Raw genomic sequence first — 27914 nt, 5'->3', positions numbered from 1 at the left:
TGCGAAAAAATAGGGTCAGCTTTGGTCATGAATAACGGGATGTATGGTCGCCATATAAATATATGTCAAAAAATTCCCGTATTTTTTCGAAGAAATATGGTCATTACATTCTTCATCCAAAATGAGACTGAAAATGGCCGACTTGTCACTGGGAACACTAGCGCCACAACAACAAAATTGCAGCTGTTGTGTCATATCCGGTGAGTCGTCTCCCTCTCATTCATGATATCCGGTTTTTAGTGACGACGACGACGATAATAAGTGATCCTTGATGGTCGTGGTGTTTTATTATTATTATTATTATATTTTTTTTCTTCTCTCACTGGCTCTCTCTTTCTCTCTCCCTCTCTTTTCCTCCTTCCTGTAATCAAACACCAATTGAATGTTAAATCGCTACACATTTGAGGAGAGTGTTGTAAAATATAACACTTAACTTATAACGGTGATCTCTTTAACAATATTTTTGCATTGGAAAAAAAAATAATCACTTTTTTTTTTAAAGGAGTTTTATGTGTGAAAAAGAGGGTGAAATAAAAAGGTGAGTAACCTTCGTGGTATGAAATTTTCCAGCTACGTATTGTGCTCTGTCATGATCATGGGCACTGTGCTCAGCCAGTCGTTGAAAATTAGTGAAATGAGACATTTCATAGCTATTTTAGAAATTATAGTGCGATAATAATAATTATTGTTATCATCTCATAATGGCAAGTTCGCGGACTAGTTGACGGCACCGGTGAATTGTTTGTAGCGTGAACTAGTGTGTGAAACCTTACAAAACTTCCCCTCAAATTAGAGCTTTGTGAATCCCTATAAATGTTGTTGATGTAGGATTTCAGTTGATCTACTTTAAAGGTTTGTGATAATAGTATTTTGATTAGATAATTATATAATGTGTGTGTTCGTGAGAAGATGTGGAAGTGAGTGCTATTATTGGACAGCGAGACTTCTTTGTAATGATATCCTCGGTTGTGTAATGATCTTATACAGTCAGCGTTTACCAACTTCAAGGCCTGAATGTGAGCTGATCTCCCGTTTAAAAAAGTCCCTCTCCGCAGAGAGCAGGCAGACTTACATAATATGAAAATTCAAGCGTTTTTACCATTTTCACTTCGAGATAAGGAAGACTGATGTGTCTTCTTGCTGGTAAGTCCATCAGCAAGAACACGAAGCAAGCACAATTCTGACATCAATACGTTAAGGTTGCACATACACTGGGAACACATGTTCTGGCATGTGTCGATTCGGTAGAGGAATGTGTACAACAGGGTTGGACAAATCCCAGGCACCAGATCGTCATGGCAACTAAAAAATTGGTATTTGCGCCTAAAATTTTCTTAATTCAGTTACTAAATATATGGAATTTATCGCAGCGAATCTGCCAACATAAAAAAAGGGTCACTATGCCCTGAAAAATTCAAAAGAAGTATTATTTTGGACTTTTTTTTTTCTTCGGGTAGGGTAGAAGTTTTCTCGACACCTAGAAAGTTGTTCTGACACCTAGATTATTTTTAGATTTGTCTGGCTTTGCTGTAAAGCCTCTCATAATATTCACCCCTCTTTTACAGCTAAATATTAATTTATAATTTCTCTTACAATAAATGTACAAATTTTTATTAACAGTAACCCTTTTTAAATGGACAAATTTTTTTTTGCACCCGCTGGTGTCCACAAAAGAGCGGTTTTACTGAATTTTGATTAGATGAGTATAATGTTTGTGTGCGTACATTGAAGAAAAGCTGTGAAAGTAAGTGTTATAATTGTACAGCAAGGCTTTTCTGTGCATATGCGTAAACTTGTATCTTGCCCATGGGTCCAGAGTCCAATTTTCCATTCAAAAGAAAAATCACTTTCTTGGACTAGCTGACTGCACCGGTGAATTGTTTGTAGCGTGAACTAGTGTGAAATCTTACAAAACTTTACCTCAAATTAGAGCTTTGTGAATCCCTATAAATGTTGTTGATGTAGGATTTCAGTTGATCTATTTTCAAGGTGTGTGATAATAGTATTTCAATTAGATAATTTTATGGTGTGTGTAGCTATTCATGAGAAGATGTCAGGGGTGGGAACTCTGCGCCGCACTGCGCCAAAACTAATATCTTGCGCCATCCTGCTCCAATACCGTATTTTCGTATTTTTCTGCGCCAAATAGCGAATTTTGCTTCAGTATGCCCGGAATTTCGGAAAGGACGCCAAAAAAATTTTGTTCCTGCTAGCCATGAAACGTTTCTTTACGAGAGAAGAGCGTGTTTTATTCCACTATACTTAAACTATCAGCCCCTGATCGGGCTTTCCATCGCGAAACCCCCATATTGTCCATGATTGTGGAACTGAAGATGGCTTGCAATGCCTTTCAGCTTTAAAGTGCAAATTCGAGTGTTTCCGTTTAAAAAAAAAAGTCGTCACTGAAAGCAGCAGAAATTACTGTAGTCGATTGTCATTGTGTTAAATCCCGATGTTTCGTGGAAAAAATTTTCATTCCGGGAGTAAAAAGCGCATGTTCGCCGAATTACGAATGTTAGTTTAGAAACTTTGCCGAACAACGAGCGTTAAATTGCCAATGTTGCCGAATAACGAGCGTTAAATTGCCAATATCGCCAAATAACGAGTATCAGATCGCCAATCTTGCCAGATAATGTGCTGAATCGCCAAACATCGAGTTGATTGTTCCGGAATTCTCTCCCATTTTGCAACAATTTCTTTCCAAGTATAAAAAAATTAAAAACTTATAAGATTTTTTTAGCTCATTTGAAGTGCTACTGTTCAAGGCAGCAAATAGTGCCCACAGTAAGCAAAAATCATCTTAAATAGACGGGTGCAAAAAATTTTATGATAGCCGCTCTTTCAAACAAGGTGTCAAAAGCCTAAAACACAAAAATCAAGCTGACGAAAAGATGTTTGATAACAAAAGACAGTGCAGTTTTATTTTGAAAAGAATTGAGGGTTAACGAAAATATTCTTGTTAATTTCACTGTTCCAATTTATAAATATCTGCTCCGAATCCCATATTTTGCTGCTCCAAATCCTGAATTTTGCTGCTCCAAAGCTGCTCCGAAATGGACTTAGTCACTTCCCACCCCTGAGATGTGGAAGTGAGTGTTAGAATTGTACAGTGATGCTTTTTTGTAATGATATTCTCTATAGTGATTTTATATAGTTAGGTCCAGTAGCGTTGGATCATAGGTTGCAGTGGGGGTGGGCGCTCGAGTACCCACAGTGTTTTACTCTAGAATACTATCTGAACTTTGTTTCATGTTAGTAACTATGCGTATTTAATGCCATCAAAACCAGTTTTGCTTCTTGAAATTTTGTTATACAAATGCAAAGGCCACAACAGGTAAATTGCCCAACGAGGTTCAGCTACCATTCAATATTATTATCCAACATAATACAATTAGAATTGGTGTTCATTATTAGGCTAAGGGAATTATTGAGTATCTCTCTGACACATTCATAAGAAACATAACTTTAATAATTTGTTTACAAGTATTTTTAATTGTTTCACTACTTTTTCAGTGAAGTACGCTGCTGGTTGTTGAGCTAGTATTGTGCCTTTCCCTAGATTTGGGAGATTTCATTGATCATGTAATTAGTCCCATAGTCTCAGATCATCACTATTTTCTGTCCCATATTTTACTGCCTTATTTCTGATGAACATTTAAAAACCCACTCTGTCCCCCTGAAGGGGACAAGGTGTTCATTGATGGTTATATATTCACTTGGTTAAAACCGGGGTTGGGCAAATCGCAAAAAAATCTACTTACCAGAACAATATTTTAGGCATCAAAAAATTTTTTTGCCCTAAGTCAAAGGTTCAAAATAATGCTGCTTTTGACTTTTACAGGTCATGGTGACCCTCTTCCATGTTGGTGGATATGCTGCTATAAATTCCAAACATTTTGTGCTGCTCTCAGCCTGCGATTTAATAACTGCACAAGGAAAATATTAGGTGCCAATGTCAATTTCTCAGTCGCCTGGGATATCTAGCCCTGGTTAAAACAGAGGTTTGCATTTGTCAATCAGCTGATCCGATATATTTTTATGGGTGCTAACTTGTCTGTTTTCAGCTGTTTCGCGCAAGTTTCTTTGGAGTCAAAGCAAAGTGTATTGCGCAAAAAAATATGTCTGTCGACGGAGAATCTCGAGAGCAATATCTTTTTCCACAGAGAACTGTATCATGAAACTTCCTGACATTCGTGTGGATATCTTTTTTTAGCTCCAGCAAGAATAGTGATCCTGACATAGCTCTCAATTCCATCATGCTCTTATTGTTGAATGTTGAGCTGCTTGAGTTTTTATAAGCTTACCGCTGCACGTTTATGTTTGAAATGAACTCATTAGTGGGATTATGACTAGTTTCTCTAAGCGGTGTAGTGAGTAAGCTCTATCTTCTAATCATGCTGGCTGGGAACCATTGAGGGGAATGAAAATGGCCAGCCGAACGATGGCCCAGTCAAGTTTCAGTGATGGGGGGGGGGAGGGGATTGGAATGACATTTGTATCAAGTGTCAGAATAGTCAGAAAAAATATTAACTTTGGATGGTTTTTCTCAAAGAAAAAAGCTTGTGCTTCTAAAAAACCTGGCTGGTGCATGAATTTATTTATTTTTTCAATTTGTGTAGTCCTATGACAATATTACTCTTAAGCTGTGGAGACTGTCTTATAGGAGTTGCTGATGGCAGATACTCAAATTTGGGAAAAGTGTCTGATTCGTGCATCAAATTCTCTTTGCATTTTTTTTCTACTTAGGAACCAGGTTTGTTGACAAGCTAGGGCTCTAGGGGTGTTCCAGTACTGCAAATTCACTGATAGAGATAGTCTTAATTTGCATGCTTTTAACTTTTGACGAATCCCAAAGTAATTTATTAAGCACCAGCTGAATATCTTAACAGCCAATCATGGTTTTTCTGAAGAAAAATTGACCTAAATAATGTTTTTATAAACTTTTCTAGGACTTGTGAATAACCCTGTACCCAAGATTCACTGCAGGAAGTCAGAAAATGTGTTATTCCAGACTCCAATTTAGCAATCACATAGGCTTATAGGAAATCTCAGGTGCCAATAACCAATTTCTAGTTGCCATGGTGACCGGCATAGTGCCTGAGCTTTTTCAAACCTTGTCATTAGGGTATCACAGAGCTGTAACCAAGATTCAGGATTTCCTGTCTTGGAATTTGCTATAGGCCTGTGGAGATTTCTCACCTTATTTTACTTCCAGATTAATGGTCTGGAGCGCACCTTCCTCAAGGTTGTTTGTTATCTGTGAAAAAGATTATTTTACTGCAGCTTTTATTGATGTTTTGTTCCCCCCCCCCTCCCGTGATGTTCGGAGCATCTTCTTCATTCTGGAAATCTTATCAAGTGTGATGTAATTTTATACGCTTTCTCAGTATCTCTATTTTTTTACAAATAGCAGGGCTCTCACTTGTCGTACAATGTCTTAGGCCTACTTTTGTCCTACTTTCTTAGTTTTGTAATACTTTTCCTACCGAATCCTGTCAACAAAATTTATGTATAATTTTTTTTTTAAATGAAGAAGGAATCATAATTATATTGCCATACAAATGTAGTAGATTGCAATTAATGATTCTGCCAAAGCAGAAATTGTATCGCTCTCAAGTTATTTGGGGGTGTGTGGACCATTTGGTTTATTAATTTTTCTTTTGCTTAGTTGTAGGGTGCAAAACTCATTTTGTGTCAATGTTTGGAGCAGTCATTATGAAAACCTCTGCTGGGTGGCAAAAATAATTTTTTATTTACTACTTCTTGGACTTAAAATTCATCATTAAAAATTACGGTTCACATTTTGGGAATAGGGGGAAACAACAGTTTGCATAACAAAGCAGTTGGATACATAGACCTTTTCTAGGTTTTGTGATTCTGATGCTACCCAATAGCATTCAATTGTCTTATGTATTTTTAGGACATGCAGAGGCATGAACAATGTTTACAAAGCTCTGCAAAGAGCTAGAAATGAAAATGCTTCATTTGTCAAAAAAACTATGACGCTGGCATTGAACAGTAAAAGGTACAGTAAAGAAATACAGCTTCGAATTGTTCTTGAAACATACGTAAGCCTACTAAGTATATATATATATGTTTGTTTATAAATATTTTTGAAATTTTCTTTAGCTGGACATTAATCCAATAGTGTGATTGAATTGTTCATTTCAGTCTAGAAAAATTATTGTATCTAGATATTCTCATTAATTTTTTCATTGGTCAATATGTCAACATGAAGTATTCATCGGTATTTTTGTTGTACTTGAGTCCAGTATTCAGATTAATTTTGTGTGCTAGAAAAATTTACAGCATTTCCAGAGGCATATTCAGTAGGGTTTAAGCAAGCTATAGCCCAAGGTAGAATCAAATTTTAGTAATTTTGTGGTCAAGGCTATCAAATTAGAATAGGGGAAGGGTGGCAAAATAGATAAATATAGCCTGTAGGCAGCGAAGTTATAAATCCACCTCTCTGCGTTCTGGTTAATCCATAATACCATGATGCATTGACAAAATTTTTTCATCCATTAATCGTTACCTTCTATTTTAAGGCATGTAGAGCGTACATAGAATCAATATTTGAGTTTGTGTCAAAAAAAGAACGAGTCATGTACACCCAAAATCTCTAATGAGTCATGCTTTGTGGTTTCTCCCCGACTCATTATTCTTTAATATTAACAAAAATGTTTCCTTTTCTTTTTTCAATGATTGTATTAAATCCTCTCTTTAAATGTGATGAATCATAATGCTTGATTTTAGTGGAATTAGATTAATTCAAATTTTTTGCAAACTTCCAGGGTTTCCTAGCCACCTGGAAAATCAGGGAAATGAAAAATGATCAGGGAAAGTTAGGGAAAATGTGAAATATTTGGCAAAAGTCAGTGAAAAATTCTATGAAGAGAAAATCATGTTTTTTTTTCAAGGTCAAGATTTCTAATTATAGAGCTGTTTTTTAAAGGCATGCAGGGAAAAAAATGTTGCACTTTACTGGTCTTCATTTTAAATTAGATAATTGAGATAATGTTTGAACTAGTAGTTTAGTTAATAGGTACTACTGACTATCAAACTGTATTTTAATTCACAGTTCAAGGTTTAAGAGAGTGTTGTTTTTTTTTTAATTTCCAAATTACATTATTTTATTTATTGTGTATTGTGAATTTGTTCTTGAAATAGCATTCATTATAGGGATATCTTTAAACAGTGTGTGTTTTGTATCTGTTGCCAAGTTTTATAGTTTAAATCAAAAAAAAATGTTCATGAATAAATTGGTATACTGCTCAAGTGTAGTAGCATAATATGTGGTCCGCCGCACCCTGTTTTTGAGTGGTCCACTGTACCCTCATGTAGACTATCAACAAGAAAACGTTCAAAGATATTTTATTTGGTATTGTTAGACATATTTTATATAGGTCTATAAGGAAATGAGTGTCATACCCTTCAACTACCTAATTTTTCATGCATTTTTCCCATCTTTGTTGTCAAGAAATTTCTAATGTCGATGGAGCGATATTTTACTTTATATGCAGTTGAAAGCGACTAAATTCTGCAAAATGGCTAAGATATGCTTTGACCATATACTTTTTTTGGTTGTATTCCTTCATTTATCAATTGCCTAACATAAATTAAAATATCAAGCTCATAAAAAATTAAAAATAAATTTTTAAGGGTTGATCTACTTAAAAAAAAAAACTAATCTCCTATTTCTTTCAGGAATTTTGGTCGGGGGAAGGTCACTGCAGATCGGTCAAGTAGATTTTGCTTAGAGCCCTGACTCTTCTTTAATTTCTTATTTTATTTAATGCAGTACTTGATAAATCCCAGGTGCCAGGTTGCCCTGGCAACTGAAAAATTGATATTGGCACCTAAAATTTTTTTTATGTGTGGTTACTAGCTCTGGCAAAAGAAACATGCTTGTCGCCTGAAAGTTTTGTTTGTGCCTAGATTGTTTCTCGGTTTTCAAGCTCCAATTTAATGTAATCATCACCTGTTTAATTCATTTTTTAAGTTTTGGATTATTTGAAAAAATGAAGTGTCGTAGAGTATTTCAATGTATGAACCCCTAAATCAGAATATGCTTAAAACCAAGATGTAGGTCGCAGAACAATCTCACATAATTTTAAGAAAATAATAAAAACACTTTCTCAGAAATTTTTACTGCAGAGAGAGAGAGAACATTTTGAGTTAGCGAAGGGCTCGTTGCAGAGTAATGAAAAGCATTCTTCTTTGGGGGGGGGGGGCATGAGAACAAGTGTAGACAGTTTGGAAAAAATTCTATGACATACAACACCAGATTTTGCTTTGACTAAGTTTGTAATAAATCCTTGAAAACAAATAAAGGTTTATAGCTTAAGTCCTGACAGTTTTGCCCCCAAAGCAGAATGTTTTGAGTTATTCTACAATAAGCCTTTAGCTGATCGGAAATGTTCTGCACTGGAAATTCCCATAAAAATGTTTTCTACACGAAAGAGTTATTTTTTTCTTTTCTGAAAATTGTGTGTTCCCAAGATTGTTCTGCGATGTATGTCACAATTACGGTATATTCTGTATTGTTGCTTGGAGGGTTTCGGTGCACAATGGGTATCAGTTTTTTATACATTAGTGTGATTTTAACAGCTGTGTTATCATTCCGTTTGGTGAGCTAAATTTAAACTAATGATTATGCAATTGATTTTTATTAAAATTCTAAGTACTCTTCAAACAGTATTCGTTGTATGCAGACCTGCCAAAACTCCAGATTTTTCACCCTGCTTCCCGCTCTCCAGGACTTAAAGAAATCTCTCCCGATTTTAACCAAAAATTACATTTTTTTTTTATTTTAGCAGAAAAATTACAAGCGTTAACTGTACGAATGTCATTTCATTTGGTGTATACTTTGCAAAATGAAGAGTAAATTAGAGTTGCCAGATAATCGCAGACAGAGAAAATCTCACAGCTCTTGGTGGATGGGAGGTTTTTTCTATTACAGAATGGGGTGTGGGGGTTCTGTGAAAAACATTCTCAACTGACAACTGGTTGTTCATTCCGTCATCTTCAGCGTACAGTGATAATCATGCTCATCTTGCATCAGCCTGACTTTTTTCATCTTTTTGTGTGCGCAATGTTCAGAAAATCCAGTTTGCTAACTTGCGAGAACACTAGATTTGACGTATAAGTAGATTTCCCCTGTTCCATTGGATTAGTTCTGTCATGTATCAGACTCATCCACGCTTCCAAATCTGTTTTTGTTTGGTTTGACGTGGCACAGCACGACCAGTAGGCCTATGGATTCTGCTTTATGGTAGCTGCTGTGGTCTATGGGAGCTTTGCATGGTCACTATCGTGTGCTGACCTTATGGAAAAAGTTTTAATGATATGGTTGTATTGAATATAAAACTGGGGGCATTCCAGATGGCATAAAAGTTGAATGCCAAATGTTTTACATTATATTTTTTTCAGGGAAGTGTGCTGGACCTATCCACTACTGAACCCGACATGCACCTCGTCCATATTCCTCTGCGAAACTTTTAATAAATTATTACATGGTGGAATGTGTAGCGAACCTGATGTGAAGTTTGTTTCTGTGTAGTGCTTGTTGTGTATAGTGTGCCGCCATCTGCCATTATTTTTTCTAACTATGAGCGAAGTGTAATGATTGAATAATCGTATTGTTGTATGCCTGTTGCTCTCTGTGACGGGACTTTTTAATGGGAAGATTGGCTCGCATTCGAACCTTGAAGTGGAAACCACCGATAACCAACGTCAGCCAACCACCACTATGGCAACGGTGAGGTTCTAAATGGGGTTCTCATGATGCAAATACGTCACTATAACAACTCGACCACAATAGCAGCAATGACCTGCGCAGGACCTATCTGGGGGGGGGGGGATTTCCCTTTTTTTGGCTATGGTGGCCAGAAGGAAGGGGCTTCCCCCTCCTGGGAGAATTTCTGGACTCCAAAAGTTAGCACACGTGTCATAATTTGGTCTGCTTTTTCCCGTTGGATTTATGGTTTAACAACTCAGATTTGAAAAAAAGTAAAGTGTTAATAATTGGAGAATCAGATCCAAAATCAGGGGAAAAAAGACACTAAGAAAAATTTGCTAAGGAAACGGCTACCCACTTAATGGATATGTCTGTATAAATGATAGGTTGAATAATCTAGATTCTACCGCAATAAAAAAAAAATTCATCAAATCATTGATATCTCTATTGTATTTATGTAATTTCACACGTCTCATTGTGGTTTTTTTTGCCTATCTTTTTCTAGTTGAGCAAGATTAGAGCTCAGTCTATGATGCGTATCCGGATCAATCGAATCAAGATTTGATCATCGTTGTATCAGATTTTCTCACTGTATTGATAATACAGAAATATAACAGCTGTTTAAGCCATGTTGAATGTGCAGGGTCTGAGACGCAATGTCAAAAATGTTGTCAGGAATTACACGGATGCCCAAGTCAAAGTTCGGGAAGCGACATCCAATGATCCATGGGGGCCTTCCAGTACTTTGATGAGCGAAATCGCCGATTTGACATATAATGTTGTTGCTTTCTCAGAGATAATGCAGATGATTTGGAAACGGCTTAACGATCATGGCAAAAACTGGAGACACGTGTATAAAGCATTGGTGCTTTTAGAATACCTCATCAAAACTGGTTCTGAAAAGGTGGGTTCAGACTTATCTTTTAGTCCTTACCTTGAGACTTATCTTTTTTATTAGTTCTTGTTTTTATTCTTTTATTGTTCAAGCTATTAATAGTTTCCCTGTGGTTATGCCATTTATATTACATTGTATAGTGATACCTGAGCTAATGAAGATAATTCGCTCCAGAATCATGTTCATTTGCTGAAATAGGATTTCCATAGGTTTGATATTTTTTCCCAGGTACTGCACAAAATTTAAAGATGCGTTTTTAAAAATAATCTCTATTAAATAAAAGACGGAATGACAAAATCTGAATCTGACTGAACACTTAAATGAATAGCTTCAAAATTGGATAAATGAGAATTTACAGGAAGATAAGATACTGAAGATATATCATTTTATTTTACATTATTTATGTACACAGCCAACCACAAGCTTTTACAACTGGGATGAATTCGAATTTATATTTTGCTCAGGGAAGTGAGAAAATGGGTTTTGAATTCGACCAGTTCGAAACCCATTCAAACAAAGTTTGCGTCCCCATTCAGTTGCTAATATACTTACAGTAATTTCCTATACTTAATTTATATACATTTATTTATATTATATGCTTTCACTTGTTTCACCCCCCCCTCCCCCCCCCCGACAGGGCTCTAGCCATGGGACCCATGATGATTCTCATCACTTTGTGTTTTCTTACTATAAATTCACTATAAAGGGGCCCCATGAAAAGTTTGGCCTAGGGGTCCACCAAAGATCCCAGGCTAGGAGCTCTGCTCCAAGATGTGTGGGGGGGGGGGAGCACATGCTTTCACTTTTTCACCTTCACAGCTGAACACGCTCTGTTGTCGTTGGACAGTTTAAGTTATTTCTTCCCATAGGGCTGGACCTTTGCAGACTTTATTTTACAAAAAGAAATATTTATACTGAAAAGGCTAGACAAGGAAATAAATAGAACTGGATGCATGAAAATATGCACACAAAATACAGACTACACATGTATGAGCAAATACAGCTGAAATATCCATAAAGAAATCAATAAAAAAGAAATGAATGACTAGGTACACAAAAATACTCTTAAAGGCAATAAATGTGAAATACACATATTATATACATAGTTAATAGGTGTGAAAAGATGAATAAATGTACATAAGATGTGCAAAAGATGGATAAGAATTGGTGAAAAAAATACCCACAAATACACATAAAAATAAGTGAAATTTGATGAATAAATATACTTAACTTGCCATATTATGCTTTCATTTCCTATAGAAGACAGTACGCTCTTCTGTGCAATTTTAAACTGATTGTTTTGAATGATCCCTTTTGTTTTATTCAAGTATTTTTGTGTTCCATCCAATGGTAGGTTGCCCAGCAGTGCAAAGAAAACATATTTGCAATTCAGACGCTGAAAGATTTTCAGTACATTGAAGAAAACAAAGATCAAGGGATGAATGTCCGTGAAAAATCGAAGCTACTTGTAAGTTTGCTGAAAGATGACGAACGCCTTAAAAGTGAACGCGCGAGAGCATTAAAAGCCAAAGAAAGATTTGCTCAAGCTACATCGCATGCTGTTAAAGAAGCTGAGGTGAGTCGTTTTTTTTTTTCTCCATATCAAGATACAATAAAAAGGCAGTCTTACCGGACCTCTTGTATTCCGAAGAGATGCCTCAGCTGCTCAAAAACCATTTTTCTGTATAATTGTGTATGTTATTTGAATTGAATTTTGAGAGAAATTATAAATGAAAATGAAAATTTTCAGCATCAAATAGAGAAATAAAAGCTCTCATTAATCTTTCTCTGCATGGATCTCAGTATGTGGTACAATGTCACAGGCGGTGAAATTTTCCACTGCCTGATTATTTTTCAAATAATTATTGTAAAATGGCATAGAGGAGACATTTATTATAACTTAAATATTTTTTTTACAATTTCAGAATTAAAATTGAAAAATATATTTATTTTGAGCAGAGCTGCCCAATGCCGATTTTTGAAAAAAAAATGTAAATACCTTGGCATTTAAATTTCTAAGCCGGCTTGAAGGGCTAAAACCCCTTTAAATTTTAATGTGATACTGGAGCATTCAGACATTTTTTAAAATAATCAGCCATAGAAATTAACCTTTAAACAGAACATAATTAATATTAAACAAACCAAACAGACACTTAATGGCGATTGGATGAGATTAAATAAAATTGATTAATAGAAAACATGTTTCACAATAATAAAAGAAAAGATTACACTGCTCGACACTGAATTTTTTTCTCAAAGATTTTTCAGTGATTTTAGGGGGTGCTGATTCCGAATCTGGCATTGGTTTTGTCAGATTGGCTCTAGTTTGGTCATGGTAGACCACTGATATCTGATCATGATATAAATGTAATAATATAATGAATAAAATAGGAAAATCAAAAAATTGAAAGTAAAAATTTGACGCAAATATTAGTGGCTGCAGACTATATATATTGAGTATTTTGGGAGCATGCATTGTCGCAAAAACTAGAGTCTATTCGGCAAAATCAACATCAGTTTTAAAATCAGCAACCCCAATATATCCTATTTTTCCTGATTTCCTTGACAACATGAATTATTAGTATTTTTTAGCAGTGTTATCGGAATGCCACACAAACATGCACAAAAATAAATGGGACTTGCTAAAGGCTGATCATTGCCATTCTCCCTTGCGGACAGGGATTGGACCAGTAGGCTGAAAAGCTACATTTGAATTATTTTAAGGGATTCCCTTGCTCAGACATCAGGAGCTCCTAAAAAAACTAGACATCTTAACATACAGTAAGGCAGCAAAAGAAATGTGTGTTAATGTTACTGAGCTATTTCTACATTACAAAAACAGGGTCTAATTTGATTAATTGAACCATGGGCATTGAATGATATTTACATCTATGTGTTTTTATGTCTGTGTGCCATTCAGTATTAACCAAGTTGTAGCACACCAGTTTATGTCATGTACATGGAAAAGTGGTAAGCCAAAGACGATTGCGAAGTATTGAAAGCGAAAAAAGAAAGATTTTCTCCGTGATTAAAATAAGAATAAAATCTGTATAATTACAGATTATACAGATATAATTATTATAAATTTAAATATTTTGAAGGAAAAAATGGCAATCACGAGATTCTCATTAAACAGGTTTCGTACGGTGCATAAAAACTCCTTAAAAAGTCATTAATTTTCCCTTAAAAACTCCTTAAAATCCTTTCAGCTGTTTCTAAAAAAAAGTCGACTCCCCCCCCCCCCTCTCGATTTTGTCCCTTAAAATCGGATTGTGGTAACTGCAGCTTCTTATTCAAATTATCTGCCCCTCATCGGGCTTTTCATCATGAAACTCTGATCATATCCTTGATCGTACAGTTGAAGATGGTTTATTTTAGTCCAGTGTTTCTCAACAACTGACCGCGGTTTCCGTTTTCAAAAAAAGAAAAGAAAAAAAGTCGCCACTGCAAGCAGCAGAAACTACTATGGTCGATTGTCATTGCATCAAATCCCGATGTTTTGTGGGGAAAAAAATAAGAATAAGTGAATAAGAGCTAGTCCACCGAATTATGAGAGTTAATTTGCAAATTTCGCCAAATAACGAGTGCTAAATCGTCAAACACTGTTGAATGTCCTGAAATTTGCTCTCATTTTGCAACAATTTCTTTCTGAGCACAACTGAAAAACAAAAAGGAAAATTTAAAACTTAATTTTAAAGAATTTGTGTATGTGTTGATCCACTTTGAGCAAAAGATGAATAAAGAGTTGCTGCAAATATAATTTTGGAAGAAAAATCTTTGTCAGCTGTAGATTTTTATTTTGAATAATTGGGGGAACGGGAATGAATATCACTTTTAGAATTTTTATAATTTATGTGATGCTGTTATGAGTTATATTTTTGAGCAAAACTTCAAAGTTTTAGAATACTTTGGTGACAACATAAAAGTATGTATGTAGATTGATTATTTTATGAATTCTTATGATGCTGGGTAACAAATCAAAAGTTGTAATTTCCGTACTACTTCTATGTCTATAGTTTTGAAAAGAGGGAAAATTTGGCAAATAAAAAATAAATTTGCATATGTGCCCCGCCCCTTTTTCTGCTGTAAAACTTATTAACCTTTTTATTGCTGTAAAAGTTATGAAGTTTGCCATGACTAGAAAAATCCTATGGTGGAGCCATGTAAGCCAATTTTTAATTACTCATCAAAGTTACTGATTTATTTTCACTATTTAAAAATATAATTTTTTTTTAAATTTTACTGCCTTTTTTATTTTCCTTGAGTGGCCGCGGAGCCCCTGATATCTGATCCTAAGGGCTCACCCACAGAGCACCAGTTGAGAACTGCTGTTCTCAATCAACAGATGGTGCAAGTGTTTAAATTGAAATAATCTGATTATTTTATAATTATTATATATGTATATAATACCATTATTACTATTAATTTTAATTATTTTCCATTCAATGTTAACTAAGAACATTGAGGAAATCATGTTATTTAGAGAAATATGTGGTCATGATTATTGAACAGTTTCAAATTTAAATTCCTCACATTTATTAGTTGATTGATATTCATTCAATATGATCAAACTCATCATATATCGCAGAAACCTTCAGGGAAAGAATCCGCTGATTCAACAGTGCTGACAAAGATTTTGTATGGAAGTCCTCCAGATGGTGCTACTTCTCCAAGAGGTATGTGATTTATTGTGGATTTGTTAAATTGTATTGTGTTAATATCAGATGTTATTTTAAGATGGGATTTTTATCAGATTTTTGTGTTTTTAAAATAATTATATCATACTTATAATATCACAAATATATTCAGTGAATACCAAATATTCTCAGACTATTCATTTTGCAGGGGTGAGATATTTTTCGCAAACTCACAATCACTAAATCAGTTGCATAAAACCCTATTTAAATTTATTGTTTCAAGAAAAGAAATTTGTTTTTAAGCCCTAACATAACTGCAAATACAGGGGTTTTTTTTTTCCTCTTTTCTTTTTGCCAAAAATAGCTCTTAGTTACTCAACTTGTGTAAAAAAAAATCATCTAAAGTTAAATACTGTTTTTGGATATGACAAGCTGATGAAAATATGCAAATTTGTTTAGTGTTTGGAAATTAAATACAGTGAAGCCTCAATTTACTTGGGGGAGGGGTAATATATTCCATTCAGGGTCACCTCAGATGACATTGTCGGTTAAAAGACGCTAAAATGTAAAAAAATAATGTCACATGAAAAATCATGAGAAAATTTATTTTTAAACAAATAAAACTAGACTTTGGTATTAGGGTTATATTAACTGACAGCATTTAAATTATAGTCACAATTTTTGTATAGAAGATCAACACAGATTCGTTAAAAACTTGAATTTAACCAATCTGTGTCAATCTCCTATCCCTGTTGTCTCCTATCTCCTAATCTATTGTTTAAGCCCTGTCTGTGATTACCACTTTTATTGTAGGAAGCATGTTGAAATATTTTCGAATCACCAGATTCTGAATGATTTTCATATTTGTCATACACTATGTTGTGCTAATGAAAGATATACATGACTCGTTGATTTTGATCTGGCCGTGGCCTCATATGGTAGAGGTCTCTATTGATGAAGGCTTGGTTGATTTTTTTTGCTTTGTGAAAACTTTTTTTTTTAAATAGTACATACAAACTTTCTTTTTTTTTTATCCTCTTTTCATTTGGTTTCCAATTGTACAGTTCTGGTTGTTATAATTTGTTGTTACATTTATTTCTGATACACATACAAAATCAGAATACACAACAGGCAAAGTGACTGGAAAAAATAAAGAAAAAAGAAAAATCAATAAGAAACAAATGAATATATTAGAAAAAGCCCATAAAAATATAGTTTTCATACCCCCAAATACAGCAATCCAATAGCAATAAGTCAAAGGAAAAAAAACTAAATTGAAATATACTAAACTATGGTTTTTTTGTTTGTGTTTGTGTGTGTGCGCGTGTGCGTGCGTGTCATTCACTAAGGTATGTATAGCTTTTCGATTGCTCCCATCCAGCTGATCATATTCCCATCCAGGAATTCACAACAACTGAAGGTAAGCACTATTCCATGCATCAACAACCCTATTAGAAAAATATTCCCTGTGACGCAACCTGGAATTGTCCCTAACTAACCGCAACAATCCATGTCCCAGAATCAAAGCATTTGAATGATGTCAGTCATATCTCTGACACCTATGTTGTTCCAAAGAAAACACATTCAGTGAATCAAGTCTTTTTTTATAGCTCTAGTCGCTCTTCTTTGCACCCCTTCAACCAAGTCTATATATTTCAGAAGATAGGGTGTTCAGAAGTATATAGCATATTCCAGGCTAGGACAAACTAAGTTCAGTAAAAGCGGAAGAATGGCTGTAGGATGACGCAAAGAGACCTTAAGAATCAAACTGAGATTTCTATTTGCTTTTTTCACAACCGTTATCAATAGATACCCAAATATAAACTGTGTCAAAGGGCTGTCGAGTATGACTTTTTTTTCTTTCTCAAGGTTCTGTCAGTACTGAATTGGAAAATGCGCGGCCACAAACAGCTGGAGAAGAGGAACTTCAACTACAACTTGCTTTAGCTATGAGTAAAGAAGAAGCCGAACAAGAAGAAAGGCTTAGGCGTAATGATGACCTGAGGCTCCAAATGGCAATGGCAGAGAGCGAGGAAAATTATAAGCGCTCCGCATCTCTATCAGATCAGGAATCGGAACCTGCCGGCTCTGCAATGGATGACCTTCTGGCTCTGAGTTTGATGCCCAGTTCCTCGAGTGTGCCCAGTAATAATCCGTCTGGAGCAGTAGCCTCTACAGATCCTTGGGGAATGCCCATAGAGGAAAAAAATGTGCGTCAGTTTTTCAAATCAAGTATTTTTTAGTGGCTACTTTCACTAAAAAACTTTGTACAGTGTAATACAAATTCCCATTCTTTTTTTTTTACATCTGTCATTTTTCTATCTATGACGCTGTATTTATTTTTTTTATTTCAGTCCACCGATCCCTGGTCTTCAAGTCCTGTTACTGTTACAAAGAATGATCCTTGGGGTGGCCCTGTTGCTAGAGCAGTCTCTGGAATGCCTCATTCCGCGTCTGGTAAGGGATTCAAATACAAAATAATTTTTGTTTACTAAATTCTTGAAAATTCAGAAAAACTGTCGCAAATATTATTTATGACCAATTGAATATAGCAAACAAGAACTTCAATCATTTTTCCATGCAGTTTATATGTGAGCTGCAAGTTTTACTTAATTGGCCTAATCCTATAATGGTAGGGATTACTACTGCTACTTAACCATACATGTACCTCACACATTTTCCTCTGCAGAATTTATAATGAATCGGTGCATGGTGGATTGTGTGCTCTGCTCCAGAGTTGTCAGAGTTTTGCTTGTTTTGTTTTCTTGTTGGTTCTGCCATCACCAGCAAGACATGGGATTACTGTCCATGTTTAGTGTTGACAGTCCTTTTTTTATGGACCTGCCTGTGTATGTACAGTACTTTTATAAAATTATTGAATTTCCATTATGTTTTAAAACATTGTGCACATGAACGGATTTGAATGACATAACAAAAAACTTTGATCATAACTGAAATTTTATTTGACGAATAAAAAATTCTTAATCTGATTCATTGAATGGGAATCCACTGAATCTCTGGTAGAGACCTATGTTTCCATTTTTATGCAATACCAATTTAAAATTGTTCACCGTCAATCACTTCACTCATAGTTCAGAAAATAAAGGGCAGCACAAGCATTACACAGAAACAAACTTCATGTTAGGTTCGCACCACATGCAGGCGCATGTGTGTTTAGCAGTAGTAGTTGAAAATTGTTGCTATGGGTCAAATATTAACTCCCCAAAGGGTTCGTTGCAGTTCTGTAAGAGTCCATGAGATTGTCGGGAGTATGTTGAAATATTTTCGTTATGAAAATGCATTGAGCATAAGGCTATGATTCTCAATCAGTGTTCTTTCATGGTTAACTACTAAATGCTAAAATTAAATTACATTAGTGGTGAATTAAGCATGTTATGCCATAGACACAAAAATATTGACTTTCCTAGTTAATTCTATTAAAATTACTCCGTTGTAGTCCCATTTCGTCAAATTTTTATTTTCTTTACAGCTCCGAATGATCCCTGGAACTCTGCTACTACTAATGGAACTGGTGCTCTTGGTTCTCGAATGACGACATCTGCAAGTGTATCTTTTGAAGCTCTTAGTGGAAGAGCCAATGGTGATTTAGATGAGAGGGATTTCCTACGCAGGCGGTCAGCCATGAGCTCACCAGGTATTTTGTCTTATGCTTATGTTAAGTAATCTATATATGTAAAATTGATTTTCTGTCTGTGTGTATATATGTTCTCTATACGTATCTGCAATTTTATACGATCTTCACCACATTTTGATTATACACGAAGCAGGACCCGACTTGACAAAGTACTTTAAAGGTACATCAGACCAGGGCAAATGCTCAAAATGAGTGAAAAACTGTTGGGCAACATTATAGAGAAAACCCGGGCAGCGCCGAATATTATAGCTAGTCGTCATGTAAAATTTATTTTCTCTCTGTGTGCATGCATGTGTCAGCGGAATCAATAATGTGTGTAGTCCTGTTAATTAGAGTACTTTAAGGAATTTGTTTGCAAACAACATTATATAAAGGGGGAGGGGGCCTAATTTATTTTTTCTTCAAAAAACCTAAATTGTTTTTACTTAAAATTCCTTTGATTTTTAAGAACAAAATATTAATTTTATATATTGTAATGTTCGTTGTTTTCTGTTTGTGATAGATACAAGTGCTCAAAGGTCTACACCTAATCCATTTGATATGCTTGGCATGAAGGAATCATTGATAGGTGACTCTGCTGACAGAGAGCTTCTGCAAAATGAACAGAGCCTGAGGAAAACTCCAGAAACGTTTCTGGGTCCAAATTCAAACCTTGTCAATCTTGAGGCCCTCGTTAGCACCCAGGAGTCAGCTAGAGGCAAGTTCAATTTTTTTAATTGAAATAATTCTTGTGATTGATAAAATCCAAGGTACACTGTGCTCATCTGAAAATCTCCTTTTTAAATATGACTATTTTTGAGAATTATCAAAAATGTATAAGGGGTCATTCATGTATTACATCAGCATCGGGGGGGGGGGTTGGATTTGTTGATTTTTGATGACGGGGGGGGGGGTGGTTGGAAGGTTGCTTACACCATCAACCACCGTTTTTTTAAGATATGAAATATTCTAAGTTGCTGACGGGGGGGATCAAAAATGGCAAAAAAATCTGTTGATGTAATACTTGAATAGCCCCTAACACTTGAGAATGTTAGGTTTTTAAATCTAGCATTGAAGTAGAAGTGTGTGCAAATCATTCAGAATTCAATATTACTTTATTAACTTGCTATACCTGCAATTATACATTCTATACCGATAAGATAGACAGTTTAAAAAAATGTGAAACACAATCTATGTATAAAAATTGGTTGAAACATTATTGTTTGTATATAAATCCATAAACTCAAGGGGTGCAAATAAGCTGGTACATCCTTCAACAGTGAAATCATTGTCAGTACATTCATATGAATGTGGGCTGCACATTTCAAAATAAACTGGTGACTACGATCAATGAAGTATTGAAAAATGGCTAAAAAGTTCCATTTAACACCAGAAGGCATGAAACAATATGAATAACTCAAGCCAAAACACAAATAGTCTTTACCACATCACTCACTGTACATTTTCTCTGAAGTGCAGTTGTGAGCTGTGTAAAAAGAATTAATATAGATGGGCCAGATTCTCATAAATATTATTTACAAGATTTGGAGAAGAATTAAATAATTGTAATTGTTTCAGCAGGTAGCAGAATAGAGGTTCTCTGGCCATTTGGGTGGGGGGGGGGGGAATACTTTAGCTTCAATGAAGTATCTGACATAGTCACATAAATAAATAAATACGGCTGCAAAATATCAGCTTACAGATGAAGATTTGACTTGACTCATGGCCCTGAACCGCAATTCATTGCTTTTGAATCATTATACATTCAAAGTATACTTACAGTTACATACATCAACTCTTTGTGTGCACCTGAATAGGAACTTCCAACAGAACAATGTGAATTCCACTCTCTACAAGGTCAACAAAATTGTTTTAGCAAAACAGTGACTGTATACTTGATCGGCCAACCGTCATTAAGAATTGCTTGCAGTATTTTAGCTAGGCATGTTAATTAATGCAGTAGACTTTTAGTAATCCAGCAGTGTGCTCATCCTGCCTGTCCAGTAATCCAGCGATTTTAGGAAGGCTTTCTTTGAGTTATAGAAAAGGAAAACAAACACACACACACACACACACACACACGTGTGTTACTTCATGTCAGTGTACAGAAATTTATATTATTTAAATGGGCTTTTTCAATCACCTTCCAGTAATTCAGTGATTTCAGCAATTCTGCACACACTGATCTAATATGTGCCAGATAAGCGAGATCATACTGAAAAGAAAAAATTTAGGCGGCCAGACATATTTAGACATTGATTCATAATTAAAATTTTTATACTTAGAAATGACAATGTGTTGTTTTCTTTGAAGACTACAGCGTTTTACTGCAAATGAGAGACAATGGTTTATCCTATAACTGTGAAAATATAAATAAGTATATTTTGATAACACTTAATGCATATTTATTGCATATGTGTTTTTTCCATTTTTTACATATTTTTTCCAAATCAGTTTCTATTTTAAATTCTCACAAGTATATTTTACATGTGGAAAAAAAAAATTTACACCCCCATTCAATATATTTTTTAGAACTCTGGAATTAAAAGTTTCCTTTCTTCTATTTTGAAATCGGCTGTAGGCCTGATAGAACCTTTAAGCGGGCTGTAGTTTGCCCATCACTAGTCTACTGTATGATCAAAATTTTTCGAGCATGATGGGACTTAGTTAACCAGCATTCTTCTATCTTTTCTCTTAGATCCAATTTTTTTTTAATTTTATCCTGAGCAAGTGAATTTGTGTGTGAAGCTATACGTCTGAGTGGCGCAAAACTAAAAGATACTAAGCATTGTTTGATTTGTAAAAATCGAAATTTCGTCTACCATTCTGGGACAGTTGTTTTAGTCAATTTTCTATTTGCTAATTTACTGGGGGGGGGGGACGTTTAGTCATCACCTACATTTATGAGAAATCCTTTTGAATGGGTCATATCTTTGGCCACAAAAGTAATAATGCTTTCACGAGTATAATACTTTACCCTTTAACCAGGCATAACAGAAATCACTAAACCTTATGTAAAATATATTTTTTTTCTCTTTTTTTTTTTTGAGGTAGGCTTTTTTCCAGTTTTCAGCAGGTGCAAAGTTGATGGCGATCACAAAGCGTGTTACATTGAGGAATCTGCTTTCCCTAATGTCTGGACTTGTCTTTGCTTTAAATAAAAGGCTTTTAAGAAGATGAGGTTTCTCATCAATGCCAGTGAAAGAGTTAAATATATATTTAACATTTGAAATTGTTTAACTTTTTGGGGCAGGGTGTACACTACACTATAATTTTATATCTTTTCATGTATGCTTGACTAGTACAGTTGACACTCGTTATAACAATGAGACGTTGTAGCAACCATTATATGTTGCAACGACCAGTAGGAAAAGTCCCACATGTTTTCACATTAAAGAAATCCTATATGTTTCTTTTGATATAACAACCACCTTTTATAATATTTTTTGGCAGGATGATTAGTGTAGTTTTAATGAGCATAGACTGTATTACCAAATTATATGAGAATTTTTTATTTAATTTAAAATGCTACTGGGCAAAAAAAAAATTCTTAAAGAAAAGGCATGATATTCCAATAATATTCAAGTTTTGGAAAAATTATTAAACTATTAAGTTGGGTTTTTCATCAATGAGTGAAGTTATTGGAGAATATTCTTTATTCTTGTTGCATTCATTTCTATCCTATCATTATTTTATATAAATATATTTATATATTTTTTTCAGAGCCAGGATCAGGCAATCCTTTTGGCATACCGCTGCCGCCGCCTCCACCGCCGCAAGTGAGTAATCCGTTTCAAGCGACACGGCCTCCTCCACCAACCATCAATCAGCTTAGGTCTCAGAATCAATTTCCTGTTTATTCTTCGTCTACACCTCCTCCTCCTCCAGCTGGAATGATGCCTACGATTATTATGCCGGCGCCTGCTGTGTCTGTTGGAAATGCAGGTGGATTTGCTCCATACACGGAAACTCCACAGACAACCAACCCTTTCCTCTAAGTGAATAACGGAGGAAAAAAGGTGAAAAAAAAAATTTTGTCTTCACTTTTAGTCGGCTTCTGTTAACTATACTTTGTGCCTAAATATATTTAGTGGCTGCTGTTATTCATCTGTCACTTTGTGAAGAGAAAAAAAACAACTATTTATATTTATGTATTTTTAATATTTTTTATTCATTAGCTATCACAATTTAGAGTGACTTCATTTTTTGTGTTTTTTTAAATCAAATTTATTTTAGAGCTGTGTTGTGAGCTTAAGATTGAAACAAAAACAAAAAAATATATATATATGTGTTGAAACTTTTTCCTCTGGCGTAAATTTTTAGATGTTGCATGCTGTGAAATACAAACTTTTGAGCGTATTTTTTTTCATTCAAAAGAAAAAAATAATGCTGAAAATATTGTACAATTGTATTTAATTATTTTTTTTTATTGTAATAATCCTTTCATCTTAGGAGCAGATATATTCATTTAGCATTTATAATTTTCGTACAAACAGCATTTTATGTGAAAGTGCGGTTTATGTTGTGATACAAAAAAAAAGATGTCTGTTTGTGCCTTGTTACATTTCAAATGATGTGTATATTTCTTTTTTTCTTTTTTTTTTTCCTCATTTGAAACTATTGTAAGCGAAAAATTTGTCGGTATTTCTACTGGCATGATTATCGATTTTCATTGAGCATGACTGTAAGAGCTTGCATGTTGTGTTTTGTGGAATGGGTAGTATAAAACACACACATATATATATAGCTAATGAATTAAGCTCTTATAAATTAAATGTAGATTCAAATTCTAAGTACAGATGTTCTTATGTGTTCGAACCTTTTAGCAATGTGACTTGGCTTTGAAAAGTCTTGTAGTTACTGATTATTATTTGCGATCAGTAATTGTTTTAGTTCAGATAATCTGACTTGTGGTTTTCCTTTTCGATATTGTCCTCTAATGTGAAATTGTGACAATTAAAGTGTTTGAGTTTTAATGGTGAAGTGAGAGCTGGTTTTAAAGTGAGGGGAAGAACGTAATTGATCGACAATCTCATTATGTCCTGGTATATTCATTTAAATGATCGAAAGTAATCAATTGATGGAATGATATTCATACTGGTTTTTTTCGGAACAGGGGTTTAGTTTTGAGAAATTGTTCTTCTGTAGTGTAGTGTGGTTCTCAAAGTGTGAATCACAGCTTTTGGGAATGTCACGGGCGACGCTGTGAGCTGGCAGTATTGATGTGTGCCTGGTCAGTGCTTTAAAAAGTTTTTCTCCAGACTATTCTTGAGGGTCCTCAGGTATATAATGGCTAAAAAAATTGAGATAAAGTTGAGAACAAATGATGTAGTATCTTGGGAAAAGCAGAAACAGTTTGTAGTTGGAAACACTGGTATTGGCGTTGGATTTGCAATAGTGCTAAAAAAAATATCAATGCAAATATAAAAATTATAATGCTGTATATTTTAAACACTTTTTTTAGTTGAATTTAATTTAAAAAGGAAGAAGGAAAAATATGAATGTGTATTGATTAATTTACACCAGCGGTTCTCAATCTTTTTTGACTCGTGGAGCCCTTTCTGGTATATAATTTCTATGGCGGTGCCCAATAGGCCTATTTTTTATTTATCGATCAAAGTTACTGATTTATTTTTACTATTTAAAAATATTTACAATCTTTTTTTTTTCAAATTTAAATTTATTTATTTTTATCAATTGAGAACCTCTGATTCACACAAAACTCAAGTTGACAATGTACTCACTGAAAGATACAATTTTGAAACTTGCACTTTTTCTGGACAAATTACTTCCACTTAAGGAAGATGGAGACTGCCCAAAAAGAACTGAACATGTGTGTGTGGGGTTGCCGCTTGTAAAAAATTCTCATATTGAGCAGTTAATGCACCAACTTGTCAATAAGGACGATGGGTGACAAATTTTCTGTTATGAACCATAAATCCTGGTATAGTTAGCCCTCATATGCATATACTGATTGATTTGACAAAATAATTTCTCCATTATTTGTTAACTCAAATATCAGGAAACATTTTAGCGTGGCCAGCTCTTGGGCCATGCAACCCATGCTGGCCACTCTAGGAGTGGGTGCCAAATCCAAGTTTAAAGGACAAGAAGAAAAGCTTCGTCGACCAAAAAAACGTCGTCAGAGGGTGCCAAAAATAGGTCCAGCACCAGTAGAGATTTTTTTCTCAAGATGCCTGCCCCTTGTGTTTTAGGCAAGTCTATTTTTGTGTAGACATTGAAATAACAAAAAAATTAATGATCAATCAAAACTGATTGCAATTCGCAAGACCTTCAAGATTTCATACCTCGATACATATTGCTAGCAGAAGAAAAAGTGTATTTTCGTGTACATAAATTCATACCATATTGAATGACTTAACTAAGAACTATGCTCTGAATATCTTTCATCGAACTTTTGCTTGATAAGTATTTATTTGAGGTCTCTTTGGATAAGTTAATGCATTTTTCTCATACTCTCTGTTGGACCTGTGTATGAATTAGGCACACAATAAAAAAAACTCTACTTATCTGCAAAGCTATCTTATTTATATACTTAATTTATTTTCTCAAACTGTTTGTTCTTTTGATTCATGAATTTTTTGTTTAACCAGGAAAATTAGTTTTATCCACTCCAGAAATTTCTTTGCAGCTTCTTCTGTCACCTGGACTATATATTCTGCTTCAGATCAGTTGTTTTTGTTTACACATGGTTGCAAGAAAGCTATTGAGTATGAGCTGAAAAATATTCCCTGTTAACTTACTATTCGAGGGTTTTAAAAATGAAAATTTTATATTGCTCGGAATGTGATGATGTGAATAGAAATACAGTGGCACAAAAAGTTTTCAAAATACCACTTTTTTTTAGATCATGAAATTAAAACCCAAAAATATAGTTACTATTTTGAGAATGCTAGTTTAGCTTCTAAAAATAATCAACTTCGTGTATATTAAGAGATTTTTAAACAAAAAAAAATTCAACCCTGTGTCAATCAGACCATCAATTGTCGACAGCTCTTGAGATGATTTCAATCGGTTCATTGAACGATATAGAAAGAAATTTCAGTTAATTTAAGATTATTATTATCATAACTTTTTCAGTTACTGTGGTGAGGTATCCTAACCCAGGACAAGCGAATAGTCTTTTGAGTGATGTAATATAATACTTGATGAGGTGTTCATATTTTAGAGGTGGATGCTAAGTGCTTGTCTTGTATTTTTTTAAGCTCAATGCAATGGTTTTGCAAGTATTGTTAGAGAGAAAAAGAATCTTTACTATCTTTAGTTTTTTCTCTGTATTCGCTAAAGTTTTTCCCCTACTTCACGTATTTCATCATATGGATTTGCATATCATAAAAATGACTTTTAAATTGCTATGTAAGGCTCGCACGTCGCCCAACAGTGCTGGCCGCTGTCGTTAGAAGTAGTGTACTGTCACTGTGTTTGTATGTGGAAATGCAGTTCTCGTGCATGAATGCTAATTGTATTAGTGTTTGTTTTGTGTCTCGATCTCCCAGTGTTCTCGCTACAGCCGTTGATGAGGTTGGTTGTACACTCTTTTTTTTCATTGATGGTGCTATCAAATGAATTAGTAAAATTTATATTATTTTAGCGTGTATAGAATTCAATTAATTATTATTTATTATGCGGAAATCATCTGCGAACGTGCAAATATCTTGTTGCAATCTTGTGTGTGCATGCATATGAATTTCGCATTGGCGCATGATAGTGGAAAAAGTTGTGTTTCTAACCTAATATTGTAGTGTGAAACTTCATTTTCTTGTACCGTTAGCAATTATTTGAAATATATATGTTATAAATGTATATCATTTCCATTATTATTGAAAAAAATTAATTTGCAGTACATATACATTGAATTGACACATGTTCAGTTAAGACATGTAATATATAGTTGAACATTGATTCAACGGCACCATTTATTTCTCAGAATTTTTGTGTTATATTGAATCATGGTTCAACAGTGTAATCTCTGGAAATGGAAGATTTGTTCACTGAAAATATCTGGCGCTATACGGGGTTTAACACATACTTATAGATTTTTCTTGTGTGTGATCATTATCTTATTATTTTACCAATAACTTTTTGTTTATAAGTGGACCAGAAGAAAAAATCCTGTGGGAAAAAACATCACATTTGATAGAAAGTGGAATCAGTTGTCATATAATCAAAAGAAAATTGTATTTTCATCAGGATGCTATATATATGTTTTATTTATTATGAAATCAGGTGTGAATTGAAATATCATTTTCATCATTTTATTGGTACATTATGATTATATTATTCTACAAAACTTTTTATTGAAAAATATTTATTGGAAATTTATTTGAAAATATGCAGTAAAACCTATGAAGCTGCGCTCTTTCCCATACATTGGTTGAATCTTGTTAAGACAAAGTAAAAAAACACCTGAAGTACAGGGTTTTTAGCGAGAAATTTCTCCCACTTCAGAGACCTCTGGAGTGCTTTCAACTGCTCCAAAATGTGACAAAATTAGTACTACAGATTATTCAAATGATGTGCTTCTGATTTATTAAATTTAAAAAAAAACCAGCACAAAAATCTGTTGATAGGTGGCACTGGAGCACACATATAAATACATACAAATAGTGAATATGCTTACACATATAAGGGCCTCCTCACAGGGGGATACTCAAATCAATCTCAAGTAGCCTCGACTGGAGAAGTGAGTTAACATGAATGAGTTGAGTTGCCCATTCTCCTTCACACGATGCTACTAAAAAAATTCAATGCCCGCAAAATGATTAAAAACGAAACAGTGTTTAGTTTATCTTCTTACCTTCCTGTACCTTGTAAACTGGAATAGAAAAAAATTCCTAGCTAATCTAGCAGCAATGAAGATATTATATTACAATACATTATAAATAATTGTAATAATTACTTCTCTGCTATTAAAACCAAATTAGAAAGAAATTATAGGTACATCCATAAATTGAAAAGATTATTCATTGCAGACTGTGTTTTGGCATA

General features: G+C 34.4%; 1 protein-coding gene across 1 annotated transcript; it reads left to right on the top strand.

Annotated features, from left to right (window-relative positions):
* Window positions 1–325: 325 nt before the first annotated feature.
* On the top strand, window positions 326–24382 carry lqf (epsin homolog lqf). Its single transcript, XM_089255421.1, has 9 exons — window positions 326–538; window positions 10245–10643; window positions 11989–12210; window positions 15223–15310; window positions 17141–17481; window positions 17626–17728; window positions 18762–18926; window positions 19429–19623; window positions 22629–24382. The coding sequence occupies exons 2-9, from the start codon at window positions 10368–10370 to the stop codon at window positions 22901–22903; spliced, it is 1665 nt and encodes a 554-aa protein (XP_089111547.1). The 5' UTR covers window positions 326–538; window positions 10245–10367; the 3' UTR covers window positions 22904–24382.
* Window positions 24383–27914: the final 3532 nt, after the last annotated feature.

Source organism: Pholcus phalangioides, unplaced genomic scaffold (assembly GCF_987345545.1).
Source record: "Pholcus phalangioides strain wild (caught in Gottingen) unplaced genomic scaffold, Ppha-v1.0 ptg000042l_1, whole genome shotgun sequence".
Taxonomy (NCBI): Eukaryota; Metazoa; Arthropoda; class Arachnida; order Araneae; family Pholcidae; genus Pholcus; species Pholcus phalangioides.
Note: the sequence above shows the minus strand (reverse complement) of the source record. Positions and strands in the feature narration are given on the sequence as shown.